Consider the following 18,311-nt stretch of genomic DNA (forward strand, 5'->3'; position numbering starts at 1 on the left):
TCAGTTCTTTTAACTTTTTTGTTTCTGTAATAGTCTGCTTCTCTTCCTGGGCGTTTTCCAAACATTTCTTGGTCTCTTTCTTCATCTGCCAAGTACGATTAAGATTGTCTTGCACCTTTCAATATCAAAACTAGGTTAAGGATGTGGATCATAAAATAATTATTTCACCAAGATTAGAATGCTTCCTTTCCAGTCTTTTATTTAAACGTACAGACTTTGATGATTAGAAAACTTGGTGCTGATACTGTACCTCAGGGAGACCCAATATTGTCAGATATTACTTCAAAATGTTATCTTGTGTATATTGGGAGTAAGGAGAAAAATATTTTTTAATAGCTTCCTTTGCCATTTATTTATTATTCTGGCTGTCAGTGTTTCAAATTACCAAAAATCCTGTCCTGGCAAGATTTCCAAAATCTTCAAGAAGTTTTCATCCCACCCTGTCTTGTTGGATTTGTTCCAACTTTTTCAAAACCCATCTGTACTTGAGATTGTGCAAAAATCACCCTTTGATTTGCAGTCAGTTTTGTTAACACTACCAGGAAATCAGTTAAAACTCTCAAACTGGTTCTACTTGCCCTTACAATGGCGAGAAAAAGGACAGGTTTATCCGAGATGGTTAACAGATAAATATCAGTCCCAGAACTACAAGCATACGGTTTCAAACGATATACTGCACAGAAATAGGCCATTCGACCCAATAAGTTTATGATTGGATGGCATGATCGTACAATGGTTAGCATTGATGCCCCTCAGCGCCAGGGACCCGGGTTCAGTCCTTGGGCAACTGTCTGTGTCGATTTGCACATCCTCCCTGAGTCTGCGTGGATTTCCTGGTTTCCTTCCATAAACCGAAGATGTGCAGATTAAGTGGCTTGGCCATGCTAAATTACCCCTTTGTGTCCAAAGGTTAGGCGGGGTTATGGGGATAGGGCAAAGGAGTGGGCCTGAGTAGGGTGCTCTCTTTTGGTGGGTCGGTACAGACTTGATGGGTCGAATGGCCTCTTTCTTCACTATAGGAATTCTATGACTGCACATACGCTCCATTGATTTAAAGTTCACATTTTTGTGTGGGGAAGCCCTTTAGTTGTGGACAGGTTTCCTATCCAGTTGGGGCCAATAGAGGTGAATGTGACCCGAGTCATGGCAGTGGCCTCGTCATTTTTGACAACTATTCTTTATTTGCCGGCTTCTTGAACCTAGATCTTCTGGGCATTTTTCTCATGTGGGTCCCTTAGCACATCGAATTATTCAAGTTACACCCCAAACACCCCCAGAAACTGGACAAAAAGGGCTAACAACAAAGTACCCAGGCGACTGCTCCTTGTGCGACTGCTCCTTTCATGCCACCACCGGACGTTGCTCGACCTCGGCCTTGACTGACTCCCACTGTGTACCTGCCTCCCATCAGCTGTTAATAAACTGCTAGCTTCTGAAATCCATGTGGTCCTTTAAATTTCCAGCTTCCCCCTTCAACAAGCACTTCGGTAGCTGTTTAGCTACTTCGTTAGGGAGGTGAGCAGGATTCTTATTCTGCACTGGTGGTTGTTGTTGGTGCCAGTATTTTACATGACCGTTCCCATCGTCATGGGGGCCCGATTTAACCCTTTGTTACTCAATTTAGACCTGTTAGGTCACTTCTCCACCGTTTCTTTGGCAGAGAAAAGAGATCCAGCCTGTTCATTCTTGCTTGATGGGGATATATCTGCAGTTTTGGTATCATCCATGTAAAACGTTTTTGCACGTTGTCCAGTGCCTTTATATATAATATTTAATAATGTGGCAACTAACTTCTTGAGGGTGGCAGAGTGGTTAGCACTGCTGCCTCACGGCGCCAAGGACCCGGGTTTGATCCCGGCCCCGGGTCACTGTCCGTGTGGAGTTTGCACATTCTCCCTGAGGCTGCGTGGGTCTCACTGCCGCAACCCAAAAGATGTGCAGGGTAGATGGATTGGCCATGTTAAGTTGTCCCTTAATCAAAAACAAGAATTGGGTATTCTAAATTTTAAAAAAAGTTTAGCATAACCTCTCTACTGTTTATTTTATCTTGAGTGCTTGGTTCGTTCTGATTGGATATACCACTGAAAAGAAGTATCTAATTGGTTTTTAAATGGTCATTTGTTGTATAATCACAAACCAGGGGCGAAATTCTCCGACCCTACGCAGGGTCGGAGAATCGGCCAGCAGCGGCGTTAATCCCGCTCCCGCCGGGCTTTTTATTCTCTGACCGGCCAAAAACCGGCGTTGTGCAAATCCCACCGGCAGCCTCTGAAAACAGCTGGCGCCGGTGGGATTTCATTATATTTTTGTTTCAACAAATCTCCGGCCCAGATGGGTCACGTCGGCGAAAAACAGAGTAGCCTTAAAACGGCGTCAACCATCATCAATGGTTCAGTGTCCGAGGGCAATTGGGGGGGGGGGGGGGGGGTTGCGGCATTGGAGGGGGGGGGGGGGGTTGCGGCATTGGGGGGGGCGGGTTGCGGCATTGGGGGGGTGCGGCATTGGGGGCGGTAGGGGTGGTGGGGAGGGGGGTAGGGGTGGTGGGGAGGGGGGTAGGGGTGTTGGAGGGGGTAGGGGTGGTGGGGGGGGGGGTTTGGGGGCAGCGGCGTGCAGAGAGCGAGGGCGACGGATGCCCGGGGCCAACGCACCGTCGCCCCCCCGCTCTGTACGCCGCTGCCCCCTACCCCAACCACCCCCCTCACCACCCCCCCTCACCACCCCTACCCCCCTCACCACCCCAACCCCCCACCCCCCTCACCACCCCAACCCCCCTCACCACCCCAGCCCCCCCTCACCACCCCAACCCCCCCTCACCACCCCAACCCCCCCTCACCACCCCACCCCCCCCTCACCACCCCAACCCCCCCTCACCACCCCACCCCCCCCTCACCACCCCAACCCCCCCCTCACCACCCCAACCCCCCCTCACCACCCCAACCCCCCCTCACCACCCCAACCCCCCTCACCACCCCAACCCCCCCTCACCACCCCAACCCCCCCTCACCACCCCAACCCCCCCTCACCACCCCAACCCCCCCTCACCACCCCAACCCCCCCTCACCACCCCAACCCCCCCTCACCACCCCAACCCCCCCTCACCACCCCAACCCCCCCTCACCACCCCAACCCCCCCTCACCACCCAACCCCCCCTCACACCCAACCCCCCTCACCACCCGAACCCCCCCCTCACCACCCCAACCCCCCCCTCACCACCCCAACCCCCCCTCACCACCCCAACCCCCCCCTCACCACCCCAACCCCCCCACCCCCCTCTAACCCCCCTAACCCCCTCTAACCCCCCTAACCCCCTCCAACCCCCCTAACCCCCTCCAACGCCCCTACCCCCCTCCAACGCCCCTACCCCCCTCCAACGCCCCTACCCCCCTCCAACGCCCCTACCCCCCTCCAACGCCCCTACCCCCCTCCAACGCCCCTACCCCCCTCCAACGCCCCTACCCCCCTCCAACGCCCCTACCCCCCCTCCAACGCCCCTACCCCCCTCCACCGCCCCTACCCCCCTCCACCGCCCCTACCCCCCTCCACCGCCCCTACCCCCCTCCACCGCCCCTACCCCCCTCCACCGCCCCTACCCCCCTCCACCGCCCCTACCCCCCTCCCCCGCCCCTCCCCCCCTCCACCGCCCCTACCCCCCTCCACCGCCCCTACCCCCCTCCACCGCCCCTACCCCCCTCCACCGCCCCTTACCCCCCTCCACCGCCCCTACCCCCCTCCACCGCCCCTACCCCCCTCCACCGCCCCTACCCCCCTCCACCGCCCCTCCCCCCCTCCACCGCCCCTACCCCCCCTCCACCGCCCCTACCCCCCTCCACCGCCCCTACCCCCCTCCACCGCCCCTACCCCCTCACCACCCCACCACCCCTACCCCCCTCCCCACCACCCCTACCCCCCTCTCCACCACCCCTACCCCCCTCTCCACCACCCCTACCCCCCTCAATGCCGCCCCCACATCTTTCACAACGCCGCAACCCCCCACCCTCAACGCCGCAACCCCCCCTCATCGCCGCAACCCCCCCTTCCTCTCAACGCCGCAAACCCCCCCGCCCACAACGCCGCAACCCCCCCCCCCTCTCAACGCCGGTACCCACACACCCCCCCCCTCCCTCTGAAGGCCGGTACCCACACACCCCCCTCCCTCCCTCTGAAGGCCGGTACCCACACACCCCCCCTCTCTCCTCCTCCCCCCCCCTTCCTTCCTCCCCCCCCTTCCTTCCCCCCTTCCTTCCTCCTCCCCCCTTCCTTCCTTCCTCCTCCCCCCTCCCTTCCTTCCTCCTCCCCCCTTCCTTCCTCCTCCCCCCTTCCTTCCTCCTCCCCCCATCCTTCCTCCTCTACCCCCTCCCTTCCTCCTCTACCCCCATCCTTCCTCCTCCCTCCTCCCCTTCCTTCCTCCTCCCCCCCCTTCCTTCCTCCGTTAGTGGGGGGGTGGTGCGGCGTTAGTGGGGGGGGGTGCGGCGTTAGTGGGGGGGGGTTGCGGCGTTAGTGGGGGGGGGTTGCGGCGTTGAGAGAGGGGGGGCGGCGTTGGAGGGGGTAGGGGTGGTGGGGAGGGGGGTAGGGGTGGTGAGGGGAGGGGGCTGGGGTAGGGGCAGCTGCGTGCAGAGGGGGGGCGACGGTGCGTTGGCCCCGGGCATCCGTCGCCCCCCTCCTCTGCACGCCGCTGCCCCTACCCCAACCCCCCCCTCACCACCCCTACCCCCTTCACCACCCCTACCCCCCTCCAATGCCGCCCCCCTCTCTCAACTCAACGCCGCAAACCCCCCCCTCCTCTGAACTCAACGCCGCAAACCCCCCCCCCCCTCTCCTCTGAACTCAACGCCGCAAACCCCCCAACGCCGGGTCTGTCTTTCTTCCCCCCCCCCCCCCCCAAAATGCCGGTCTGTCTCTCTCCTCCCCCCACCCCCCAAAATGCCGGTCTGTCTCCCCCCCCCCCCCCCCCCAAACGCCGGGGCTGTCTCTCTTTCTTCCCCCCCCCCCCCCCCCCCCCGAAAACGGCAGGTCTCGCCACTTCCGCAGCTGGTGAAACTGACGCGTATCGCGTCAGTCCGCTGCTGGCCCCTCCGGGAACGGAGAATAGCCGCCTAAAAGAAGGCCCCCACGCCGGAGTCATCCACACCAATTATGCTCGCCGGAAATCGGCGTTACGACGGTCTGCGGAGAATTTCGCCCCAGATCTGGATTGTTTCCCAGCTGACCCTTGAAGGAATCGCTGAAAGTACTGATTGGTTTCTTCAGATTGTATTCTGAGTTTTGTTCCTGTAATGTGACTGACAGTTCACATGGTTCCAATCAGAATCTAACACCTCAGTCATTACTTCATAGCAGTCTGGTTAAAACCTAATTTTAAGACTTGTTAATATGAAAACACTTCTTGTACCTCTTGTATCCTAAGACATAAATTGTTTCAGCCCATCATACCTGACCAATGTCTTTCTCTGTGTGAGCTACCTGTCCTAATTATTCTTTCTGCTCAGTTCCATACAGTTCTATGTTGCCCCTGTTCAAACAAAAATGTAATTTTCTTTTCATATAATTTATTTACTCTTGCTTAAGCCGTTTGTGGCAGAGAATTTTATCTTCTGACTACCCTCTGTATCGGAATATTTTCTACAGTGGATAAAATAACTGGGCTATTGTGATTTCTTATCCTAGACAAAATATTGTGAGCCATGAGTGCGTTCAGAGGCAATTAATATATTTTGCAGCAGGACTGAAAACAAGAGGGATAAATTTTTTTTTAATAAACAATTTTATTGAGGTAGTTTTTGGCTTTGTAAACAGTTACAGACATCAACAGAAAGAAAGCAAAAAAGGCAAAAATGTGCAAACATCCACGTACATTCAATACTTCAATCGTAACATACTGCACAAGCCCACTCCTCTCCCACCGGTACTGCCCGCCATTTTATCCCTCCTACTCTACCTCCCCCCTGCTGACACTCACTCTCCCGCAAAAAAGTCAATAAATGGTTGCCACCTCCGGGCGAACCCCTGTACAGATCCCCTCAAGGCGAACTTAATTTTTTCCATACCCAGGAAACTCGACATGTCCGCAAGCCACAACTCAGTCTTCGGGGGCTTTGAGTCTCTCCACGCCAATAGTATTCGTCGCCGGGCTATCAGGGCCCACAGCCCGTCCTCCATTTCCCCGCCTAGCTCCTCCTCCCATTTAAGTTTCAGTTCCTCCGTCTGGGACCCTTCCTCCCTCATGAGCACCGTATAAATATCAGAGACTCTACCCTCCCCTTCTTCCCTCCTAGAGACTATTCTGTCTTGGATCCCCATTGGTGGGAGGCGTGGGAAAGATGGGACCTGTCTACGAATAAAGTCCCGCAATTGTAGGTACCTAAAATCATTTCCCCTTACCAGCCCAAATTTCTCCTCCAAGCTCCTCAAACTCGCAAAGCTCCCTTCCAGGAACATATCGCCCACCCTTCCCGCCCCCGCCCGCCGCCATGCTCGAAACCCCCCATCCATACTCCCGCAGATTGGTGCCCAAACCGACGCCCCCGTCTCCCCTACATGCCTCCTCCACTGGCCCTATATCCGCAGCGTCGCCACCACTACCGGGCTGGTGGAGTACCTGGCTGGCGGCAGCGGTAGAGGAGCTGTGACCAGGGCTGCCAAGCTGGAGCCCCTGCACGAAGCCGTCTCCACCCGCTCCCAGATAGACCCCGTACCCACCATCTACTTCCTTATCATAGCGATGTTGGCCGCCCAGTAATAATTAATCAGACTCGGCAAAGTCAGCCCTCCCTCGCTGTGGTTCCTCTCCAGCATCGCCTTCTTCACCCGCGGGGATTTTCCCGCCCAGACAAAGCTCATGATCATCCTGTTAACTCTTTTGAAGAAGGACTGTGGGACAAAGATCAGGAGGCACTGAAAAACAAACAGAAATCTAGGGAGGATTGTCATCTTTACAGTCTGCACCCTCCCTGCCAGCGACAGCGGGAGTCCATCCCATCTCCGAAACTCTCCCTTCATTTGCTCTACCACCCTGGCCAAATTTAACTTGTGCAGCCTGCCCCAGTCTCGTGCCACCTGGATTCCCAAATACTGAAAATTTTTCTCAACCAGCCTAAACGGTAGCCTTTCAATCCGTTCTTCTGGCCCCCTGCCTGTACCACAAACATTTCACTCTTGGCCGTATTTAATTTATATCCTGAAAACTGGCCGAACTTCCTCAACATTCCCAGTATACTTCCCATCCCGGCCACTGGGTCCGACATGTACAGGAGCAGGTCGTCTGCGTGAAGAGAGACCCTATGTTCAACCCCGCCCCTCACCATCCCCTTCCATCCCTCTGCGGCTCTCAGCGCAATCGCCAGCTGCTCGATGGCCAGCGCAAACAGCAGCGGGGAGAGCGGGTAGCCCTGTCTGGTCCCTCGGTACAGCTTAAAGTACTCCGACACTTCTCTGTTAGTCCTGACGCTGGCCTTCGGGGCCTGATATAATAATTTGATCCAATCCACCAGTCCCTCACCGAACCCAAACCGTCCGAGCACCTCCCATAGATAGTCCCACTCCACCCGGTCAAAGGCCTTCTCGGTGTCCATCGCCACCACTACCTCCACCTCCCTGCCCGCCAGGGGCATCATTATCACATTAAGTAATCTTCTCAGGTTGGCCCCCAGCTGCCTACCTTTCACGAACCCAGATTGGTCCTCCCCAATCACCTCCGGTATGTAGTCGTCCATTTTAACCGCCAGTACCTTTGCCAGGAGCTTGGCGTCAACATTAATCAGGGAGATTGGCCTGTAGGACCTGCACGTCTCCGGGTCTTTACCCCGCTTCAATATCAGAGATATGGTGGCTTGCGACATTGTCGGCGGCAGGGTCCCTCTGTCCCTCGCGAAGACCGGGCCCACCAGCTCAGAAAACTTCCTATAGAACTCTACTGGGTATACATCCGGCCCCGTGGCTTTCCCCGACTGCATGGCCTTTAGGCCCCCCAATACCTCCTTCACTCTAATTGGGGCCCCCAGCTCATCCATTCGCCCCCCACCTACTGTTGGGAATGTTAACCCGTCCAGAAACCTTTTCATCTCCTCCGGTTCTTCCGGTGGCTCCGAAGTATACAGCTTGCGATAGAAGTCCCGGAATACCTTATTCAATCCTGGTGGGTCCTCCACTTTGCGCCACTCCCCATCCATCACTCTACTTATTTCCCTGGCCGCCTCCCTCTCCCTAAGTTGCTGCGCTAACAGTCTGCTAAGCAAGAGGGATAATTAAAAGAAATTGGGCTTGTCCTCTTGGCAAAAGAGAAGTTGAGATATGCTGAGGCTAAAGCAGGGAAATGACAAAATAGGTCCAGGTATGTTGTTCACTGTGGTGAAGTATTCAAATTCCAGGGACTATTTTAAATTGACGAGGATAATTTGTAAGTGAGCTACTTCCAAACAGTGATCTCTGCCACTGAGGAAGACCAGAGCAGACGACACACAGGAACACCACCACCTGCAAGTTTTCCTCCAGGTCACACACCACCCTGACTTGGAAATATTGCTGTTCCTGCATCGCCGCTAAGCTAAAAACTTGGAATGTTCTCCCTCACACACTGTGGGTATACCTATACCCCATGGCCTGCAGTGATTCAGGAAGGTGGCTCACCAATCATCTCTTGAGGGGTAATTAGGGATGGGCAAGAAATGCAGGGCTTTCCAGAAATGCTCACAGCCCATGAAAAAGTAAAGTCCAAATATGGGGCGGAATTCTCCGGCCGCGCTCACCAGACGATCAGAAATTCCCGGCCCAGGTCAATTGACCTTTACATGGTTCGGGTCCTGCCTGTGGCGATCTTGCGGTTGGCGCGGCTGAAGAATGCAGCCCATGGGCCTTCACTCTTACTATTGGCAGTGGCTGCAGCAGCTGCCAGATCCACTCCAATGTCTTTGAATATCGGCTCTGTGGGCCATTTATTTACAGCTTTCCTGGGTAGATTCTGGAAAAGAGCGAAAGTAACAGGGTAGTTGTTATGGGAGACTTTAACTTTCCAAATATTGACTGGAAAATATATAGTTCGAGTATATTAGATGGGTCGTTCTTTGTACAATGTGTGCAGGAGGGTTTCCTGACACAATATGTTGACAGGCCAACAAGAGGCGAGGCCACATTGGATTTGGTTTTGGGTAATGAACCAGGCCAGGTGTTAGATTTGGAGGTAGGTGAGCACTTTGGAAACAGTGACCACAATTCGGTGACCTTTACGTTAGTGATGGAAAGGGATAAGTATACCCCGCAGGGCAAGAGTTATAGCTGGGGGAAGGGCAATTATGATGCCATTAGACATGACTTAGGATGTGTTGGTTGGAGAAGTAGGCTGCAAGGGTTGGGCACACTGGATATGTGGAGCTTGTTCAAGGAACAGCTATTGCATGTTCTTGATAAGTACGTACCAGTCAGGCAGGGAGGAAGGGGTCGAGCGAGGGAACCGTGGTTTACCAAAGAAGTGGAATCTCTTGTTAAGAGGAAGAAGGAGGCCTATGTGAAGATGAGGCATGAAGTTTCAGTTGGGGCGTTTGATAGTTACAAGGAAGCGAGGAAGGATCTAAAGAGAGAGCTGAGACGAGCAAGGAGGGGACATGAGAAGTCTTTGGCAGGTAGGATCAAGGAAAACCCAAAAGCTTTCTATAGGTATGTCAGGAATAAAAGAATGACTAGGGTAAGAGTAGGGCCAGTCAAGGACAGTGGTGGGAAGTTGTGTGTGGAGGCTGAGGAGATAAGCGAGATACTAAATGAATACTTTTCGTCAGTATTCACTCAAGAAAAAGATAATATTGTGGAGGAGAAGCTGAGACCCAGGCTATTAGAATAGATGGCATTAAGGTGCGTAGGGAAGAAGTGTTGGCAATTCTGGACAAGGTGAAAATAGATAAGTCCCCGGGGCCGGATGGGATTTATCCTAGGATTCTCTGGGAAGCCAGGGAAGAGATTGCTGAGCCTTTGGCTTTGATTTTTAGGTCATCATTGGCTACAGGAATAGTGCCAGAGGACTGGAGGATAGCAAATGTGGTCCCTTTGTTCAAGAAGGGGAGTAGAGATAACCCCGGTAACTATAGGCCGGTGAGCCTCACGTCTGTGGTGGGTAAGGTCTTGGAGAGGATTATAAAAGATACGATTTATAATCATCTAGATAGGAATAATATGATTAGGGATAGTCAGCATGGTTTTGTGAAGGGTAGGTCATGCCTCACAAACCTTATCGAGTTCTTTGAGAAGGTGACTGAACAGGTAGACGAGGGTAGAGCAGTTGATGTGGTGTATATGGATTTCAGTAAAGCGTTTGATAAGGTTCCCCACGGTCGGCTATTGCAGAAAATACGGAGGCTGGGGATTGAGGGTGATTTAGAGATGTGGATCAGAAATTGGCTAGTTGAAAGAAGACAGAGAGTGGTAGTTGATGGGAAATGTTCAGAATGGAGTTCAGTTACGAGTGGCGTACCACAAGGATCTGTTCTGGGGCCGTTGCTGTTTGTCATTTTTATAAATGACCTAGAGGAGGGCGCAGAAGGATGGGTGAGTAAATTTGCAGACGACACTAAAGTCGGTGGAGTTGTAGACAGTGCGGAAGGATGTTGCAGGTTACAGAGGGACATAGATAAGCTGCAGAGCTGGGCTGAGAGGTGGCAAATGGAGTTTAATGTGGAGAAGTGTGAGGTGATTCACTTTGGAAAGAATAACAGAAATGCGGAATATTTGGCTGATGGTAAAATTCTTGGTAGTGTGGATGAGCAGAGGGACCTCGGTGTCCATGTACATAGATCCCTGAAAGTTGCCACCCAGGTTGATAGGGTTGTGAAGAAGGCCTATGGTGTGTTGGCCTTTATTGGTAGAGGGATTGAGTTCTGGAGCCATGAGGTCATGTTGCAGTTGTACAAAACTCTAGTACGGCCGCATTTGGAGTATTGCGTACAGTTCTGGTCGCCTCATTATAGGAAGGACGTGGAAGCTTTGGAACGGGTGCAGAGGAGATTTACCAGGATGTTGCCTGGTATGGAGGGAAAATCTTATGAGGAAAGGCTGATGGACTTGAGGTTGTTTTCGTTAGAGAGAAGAAGGTTAAGAGGTGACTTAATAGAGGCATACAAAATGATCAGAGGGTTAGATAGGGTGGACAGCGAGAGCCTTCTCCCGCGGATGGAGGTGGCTAGCACGAGGGGACATAGAATCATAGAATCATAGAAATTACAGTGCAGAAGGAGGCCATTCGGCCCATCAAGTCTGCACCGGCCCTTACAAAGGGCACCCTACTGAAGCCCACGAATCTACCCTATCCCCGTAACCCAGTAACCCCGCTTAACATTTTTTGGACACTAACGGCAATTTAGCATGGTCAATCCACCTAACCCACACATCTTTGGAATGTGGGAGGAAACCGGAGCACCCGGAGGAAACCCACGCAGACACGGGAACAATGTGCAGACTCTGCACAGACAGTGACTGGAGCTGTGAAGTAACTGTGCTAATCACTGTGCTACCATGCTGCCCAATGCAAATATATCCTTCCTACAAAACTGCACACCGTACACTGGATATGGTCTTACGAAAGCCTCTACAGTTGTACATAGCCTTAAATTGAGGGGTAATAGATATAGGACAGAGGTCAGAGGTGGGTTTTTTACGCAAAGAGTGGTGAGGCCGTGGAATGCCCTACCTGCAACAGTAGTGAACTCGCCAACATTGAGGGCATTAAAAAATTTATTGGATAAGCATATGGATGATAAGGGCATAGTGTAGGTTAGATGGCGTTTAGTTTTTTTTTCCATGTCGGTGCAACATCGAGGGCCGAAGGGCCTGTACTGCGCTGTATCGTTCTATGTTCTATGTTCTAGTGTAAGTTGAGCAAGGTTTTGGAGTTAGACATTTCTGGCTTTTAAATAAAAAGCGTTGCACTACAAATATTTGACCGAAGCAACAACTCTCATTTACGAATACTTTATTCTCCCAAGCCATTCCTAAGATCATTTCCTGAATCAAGATTTTTTTTCCTGATGGTTTCTTAGTGATTTTGCCTTTATCTTCCCCCATGTAGAATCCCAGATTCCCAGGAAATCTCCAGATGACAGACAGGCAACTGGAGGAGACAGGAGAAAATGATGTAAATAACTTGTAAGTAATGCAATTAAATATACTTCTAAAGAAAGTGCTAATGAAACAGGAAAGCATGGATCATTCTGCCTACTTTATCCCTTGAGTAATTTGATGAGAGATGAATTGGGAATCCAGTGCTGCCTCAATAGGTGTTTTCCCTCATGGTGTAGCCTTGGATGTTTTATCATGTTGACAGATAGATTCCTGCAGATTTGGCCGGTTGCACATTTCTAACATTGGGCTCCAGAAGTCCATTTAAGTAAAATCTGATGAGCAAGGACACGGGACTGAAATAATCTTAATTATTTTTACTGCAGGGTTACATAACCTTACTTGATATCTTGGGGTTTGTGTTCTAGGATTCCATCCATTAATCACTGAAAACTAAAGACTTGGTGAAGTTATTATGTGACTGTGATTTCCGTGTAATCAGGGCTATTGATAGATCAAAATTCCTTTTAAATTGCACAGAAATCTGAGATGCTTTTGGGATTGCATTCCGTTCATTTTTATTTTCCATTTTAAATGAAAACCAGTGACTTGACTGATAAGTGAATAATCTGCTGAAGTAAATTAAATCTCATGCACTGATCTTTTTCTTATGACGTTTTCTAAAGTAAATTGGTTCAGCAACAATTGATTTATGACTATTTTGCGACCAGCTGAATGCTGCAATAGGTCCCCTAAATCAATCCATTGAAAAATTGATATTGGTTTAAATTATGTTTTCCTAGTATGAAGTAATAATGAATGATGAGGGTCACCAACATTTTGGGATTGACCTATATGGTCTTGAAGAATTTCATTTTATTTTATTTATTTTTTATTCATTTACGGGATGTGGGCATGGCTGGTTAGGCCAGCATTCATTGCCCATCCCCAGTTCCCCTTCAGAAGGTGGTGGCGAGTTGCCATCTTGAATTGCTGCAGTCTTTGAGGTGTAGGTACACCCATTGTGCTGTGAGGGAGGGAGTTCCAGGATGTTGTCCCAACGACAGTGAAGGAACTGAGGAGTCGCGATATATTTGCAAGTCTAGGTGGTGAGCGATATCGAGGGGAACCTCCAGGTAGTGGGGTTCCCAGGTATTTGCTGCTCTTGTCCTTTTAGATGGTAGTGGTCGTGGGTTTGGATGGTGCTGCCTCAGGACCTTTAGTGATTTACTGGAGTGCATCTTGTAGATGGTACACACGGCTGCCACTGTTCATCGGTGGTGAGGGTTATAATTTTGTGGACAGGGGTGCCAATCAAGTGGGCTGCTTTGTCCTGGATAGTGTCGAGCTTCTTGTGTTGTTGGAGCTGCACTCGTCCAAGCAAATGGACAGTATTCCATCTCATTCCAGGGGCCGGATTCGCCCCTACCCGGCGGGGCGGGGGGTCCCGGCGGGATGGAGTGGCGTGAACCAATCCGGCGTCGGGCCGCCCCAAAGGTGTGGAATCCTCGGCACCTTTAGGGGCCAAGCCCGCGCCGGAATGGTTGGCGTGCTGCCGGCCAGCGGGAAAGGCCTTTGGCGCCACGCCAGCTGGGGCCGAAGGGACTCTGCCAGCCGGCGGAAGTCTGCACATGCGTGGGATTGTCAGCGGCTGCTGATGTCATTCCCGTGCATGCGCAGGGGGGGTTGGGGGGGGGGGGGGGTCACCTCCGCGTTGGCCATCGCGGAGGTTGATGCCCAACGCGGAAGGAAAGGAGTGCCCCCACGGCACAGGCCCGCCCGTGGATCGATGGGCTTGGATCGCGGGCAAGGCCACCGTGGGGCACCCCCCGGGGCCAGATCGCCCTGCGTGTTTCTGATGAATGGTAACCCCCAGGATGTTGATTGTGGGAGATTCAACAATGGTAATGCCATTGAATGTCAAGGGGCAGTGGTTAAATCCTCTCTTGGAGGAGATGGCCAATGCCTGGCACTAGCGTGGCGTGAATGTAACTTGCCACTTGTCAGCCCAAGCCTGGATATTGTCCAAGTCTTGCTGCACTTCGAAATGGACTGCTTCATTATCTGAGGAGTCGCGAATGGTGCTGAACATTGTGCAGTCATCCGCAAACATCCCCACTTCTGACCTTATGATGGAAGGGAGGTCATTGATGGAGCAGCTGAAGATGGTTGGGCCAAGGACACTACTCTGAGGAACTCCTGCAGTGATGTCCATAATGATAATGACGTAAGGCTAGATCAGCTTGCAATTGTTAACTCCCAGAGAATTGCTGGACATTTAGGATTTCCAGAAGGCTGATTCCTGGATTCAATACCGAACCTTGTGAATGTCAATCTGTTTACTTTGGCATGTATTAGCTTTGACACAAACTAGTTTGCTAACTCATGGTCCCAGATGATAGAAGCCATAGTGATAAAATTAGTTTTCATTCAAATACATCTGGTTGATAGGTTTAGCTCAGTATGCATACAATTGCCAAGAGCTTCCACAACAAGCGAGGTTGCTTTTCATTCAAGCTTGGAAGCTTGGCTCCTCCGGGATCAAACCTGGGCCCCAGGAAGTAATGAAGGGTGGTTTTTGTTTTCTTTTTCTCCCTTTTGGAGAGCCGCCTGAGGCAGTTGGTGGTCAATGTGAGGACAGCTCCCATGAGTTCAGTCGAAAATTGTGGCAGGATTGTGCTAATTTATGGTGAGAGGACATGTGCAAAATTAATGGCAGCTCTCTACAATAATAACTTTCTGTGCATTCATATATTCAATGTAAAATAAACCTGTTTGTTAACAGTTGATCTTGGTTGCAGTCCAACCTTTACAAATTTAGCTCACCCATCTCCTATAATGGTCGTTCCTCCTTCCCCTGCAAGGATGTGTCCATTGTGCCCTTAATTTCCATCCAGGGCCTCTTTCCAGTTTTGTCTTCATGTATTTTCTTGCTGACCTTGCTTTTAAACATGGGGTCAAGTACACCAGTGAGCTTCCTCCTCACTTTTAACCACACACATAACTCCTAAACCACCTGTGTGATGTTTCTCTACTTGGGAAATATGTATGAGAGAGTACTTCCATAACTCAACATTAGCAAAACCCAAGTAATTGTGTTCAGGCCATGTCCGAATATCTGCACCTCAGCAACTGAAATTCTTCATCTGTGGCTGGCTGCCTCAGTTTATGAGAAATGGCCATTTCTTTAGTGTCTATTTGACTAACCTGTAACTCAAACCTATTGGCATGGAAACGCTATGGGCTGAATAATATGCTCCGCAATTGCGAGCGTTCTTGCTGACATATTGGTCCTTGGTGTCGTGAGGCAGCAGAGCTAACCACTGTGCCACCATGCCGACCCCCTTAGCGTCACACTTAATCACATTTTGGTTTAATATTTTAATTTTATTTTTGATTCATTTTTTGTTATTTTTAAGGGGCTGCCCCTTTAATTTGCCCTTCAGTTTATTTTAGTTTATTTGGTCATTTGTTTTCTTCAAATGAGGAATAATCTGGTCTGTTTCAAAATTAGGAATAAAACGGCTGCAACAACTGTTTCACACCATGTGGGGTTCACTTTTTTTTGAGGCAGCTTGTTAGGGTTGGTTTAAAAGGTTCAGCTGACCCTGAAGGTTTCATTTTAGCAGTTCAGGATTCTATTACTGCTGGAAGTCCTTCATTCCAGGAGCAGAGTGTCCATTTCAAACTTGTATTAGAGGCCTTTTTCCTCTCACTGAGTGCTCCATTTAGAACTTGTCCATCACCCCAGGCTTTAATAAGTCATATAAAATGGGGATTGTGGTTTCTGTGGGAGATGACCAGCAGTGAGGAGGAGGAGGAGAGTGTGCTGAGGGTACCCAATCCCTGTGGCAATAACCTTCGCTGCCGCACTCAACTTATTTGCGGCAGGGTCACTTCAGTGACATAATGTAACCTGTTGCACACCACTGCGGCAAGAACCTGTTCTGGGTCGCGTCCAATGTCCTTTTGAGGCGAGACATCCTGAAGTCCAACAGTGATTTGAGCAGCATACTCACCACCTGTGGACCACAAAACCACCCTCCAAACTCAATTGGATCAGCTTGCGCATCATGAGGTTCCTTTCAACGGTGGGCCCAGAAGTCTGAAGGTTACTCACTTCTGGGTGTGGGTCCCACCCCTGTGCTGGAGCATGCTATTCAGCTCTACTACTTTGTCACCTCCAGATTCAATTACTCCAAAGCTCTCCTTGCCGAATACTCAGGCTCTGCCTTTTTAAAATAAGATTTTTTCCAAAACCTGTGCATCCTAGCCTTTTGTTTTCTCTTTTTATTATTTTTAGTACCAATTATTTTTGCTCCAATTAAGGGGCAATTTAGTGTGGCTAATCCACCTAACCTGCACATCTTTGAGTTGTGGGGATGAAACCCACGCAGACATGGGAGAATGTGTAAACTCCACCCGGACAGTGACCCAGGGCCAGGATTCGAACCCAGGTCCTCAGCGCCACAGTCCAGCGCTAACCACTGCGCCACATGCCAGCCTGTGTGCATCCTATTCTGCACCAAGTCCCATTTTCCTTTCCCCCTGCTCTTGCTAGATGTTCTCAAGTCCCTTTACACATTGAATTTTAAAATTATTGTCCTCATCTACATTCCCACCATCATCTCAACCCTACCTGCCTCTGCATCCTGATTTAGCCCTCCGTCCCTGCTTGGTTTCTAATTCCATTGTTATTTCCATTTCTTTCTACAAAGAAACAGATTTAAGGCTTTTGACAGGTGTTGCAGGGAACATATGAGGGAGAATTTTTTAATGCAATGAATGGTAATGACCTGGAAGTCGCTGCCTTTGAGGGTGGGCAAAGCTGAGATGGTAAATAATTTCAAAATGAAATTGGGTTGGCTGGGGCAGTATGGCGGCGCAGTGGTTAGCACTGCTGTCTCATGGCGCTGAGGTCCCAGGTTCGATCCCGTCCCTGGGTCACTGTCCCTGTGGGGTTTGCACATTCTCCCATGTTTGTGTGGGTTTCGCCCCCACAACCCAAAGATGTGCAGGTTAGCTGGATTGGCCACGCTAAATGGCCCTTTAATTGGAAAAAATTAATTGGATACTCGAAATTTTATAAAAAAAGAAATTGTGTTGGCGCTCGAGTTTTAAAATTCTTATTAGGTTACTCCTCGTTGCTGGCCTCGATCAGGCTTTGGAACAGGCCGACAAACTGCCCCCAAGTATCCAGGAAGCCTTCCTCTGACCCTCGGATGGCGTACTTAATCTTCTCCAGGTGGAGAAATTCCGAAAGGTCAGCGAGCCAGTCTGCAGCTTTGGGCGGTGCTGCTGATCGCCAGCCGAGCAGGATTCTCCGGCGTGCGATTAGGGAAGCGAAAGCAAGGGCGTTAGCCCCCTGCCCCCTTCCCCGTGTGTAGCTCTGGCTGCTCCGATACCCTGAAGATTGCCACTATTGGGCATGGCTTCACCCTCACCCCCACAACCTTGGACATTGCATCAGAGAAGGCTGTCCAGAACCCAGCTTGGGGCAAGTCCAAAACACGTGGGTGTGGTTGGCAGGGCCCCTCTGGCACCGTTCACATTTGTCCTTCACCCCTGGGAAGAACCTGCTCATTCGGGTTCTGGTCAGGTGCACTCTGTGCACCACTTTGAGCTGCATTAGGCTTAGCCTTGCGCAGGAGGAGGTGGAGTTTACCCTGCTCAGTGATTCGCTCCACAGTCCACATCCTACCTCTGTCCCTGTCCTCCTATTTTTGCCTGGTCTCGTCCAGTAGCTGTCCGTATATTTTCCCACATAGGCACAAGCAACGAGAAGGGGGGGGGGCTATCAGGTCCTCTAGTAGTGTGGTTTCTGTGGCCCCTGGGTACCCTACTGTCTTTTTGCGGTGGAAGTGTTTTATTTGGAGGTGTCTCATTTCCTGTCCTTTTGCTAGCTTCCACTTTCTCATCAGTTCATCTAGTGTCGCCAGTCTGTGCCCTATGTAGAAGTCCCCAATCGTCCGTGTGCCCCCGTCCTGCCTCCATCTTTTGAAGATGGTATCCAGCATGGCTGGGGGAATGTGTGATTGCCGCATATGGGAGACATTTTGGTTATCCTGAAGTGTTGTCTCAGCTGGGTCCACGTTCTCAACTGGGCTCGTTGTGTATCTTGTTGAGGAGGATGGGATTGCTGTTGTGGCCAGGTCCCGGAGGGTCGTTCCTTTACTGCCTACCCTTGACAAAGCCCGTTTGGTCCTCTGCGAACACCTCTGGTATATAGCCCTCCAGCCTTTTGGTCAGGACCTTGGCGAGTATTGGGCATCTTAAG

At 51.1% G+C, this 18,311-nt stretch overlaps 1 protein-coding gene across 7 annotated transcripts in view; it reads left to right on the forward strand.

The window, feature by feature from the left end:
- hip1 (huntingtin interacting protein 1) overlaps positions 1-18,311 on the forward strand; it is a 308,710-nt gene that overhangs the window by 160,351 nt on the left and 130,048 nt on the right. For all 7 annotated transcript variants that reach the window (XM_038813806.1, XM_038813808.1, XM_038813807.1 and 4 more), the window contains one exon: positions 12,045-12,121. In XM_038813806.1, the coding sequence (XP_038669734.1) occupies positions 12,045-12,121 (77 nt within the window). The remainder of the gene's footprint in view (positions 1-12,044; positions 12,122-18,311) is intronic.

Source organism: Scyliorhinus canicula, chromosome 12 (genome assembly GCF_902713615.1).
Source record: "Scyliorhinus canicula chromosome 12, sScyCan1.1, whole genome shotgun sequence".
Classification (NCBI taxonomy): Eukaryota; Metazoa; Chordata; class Chondrichthyes; order Carcharhiniformes; family Scyliorhinidae; genus Scyliorhinus; species Scyliorhinus canicula.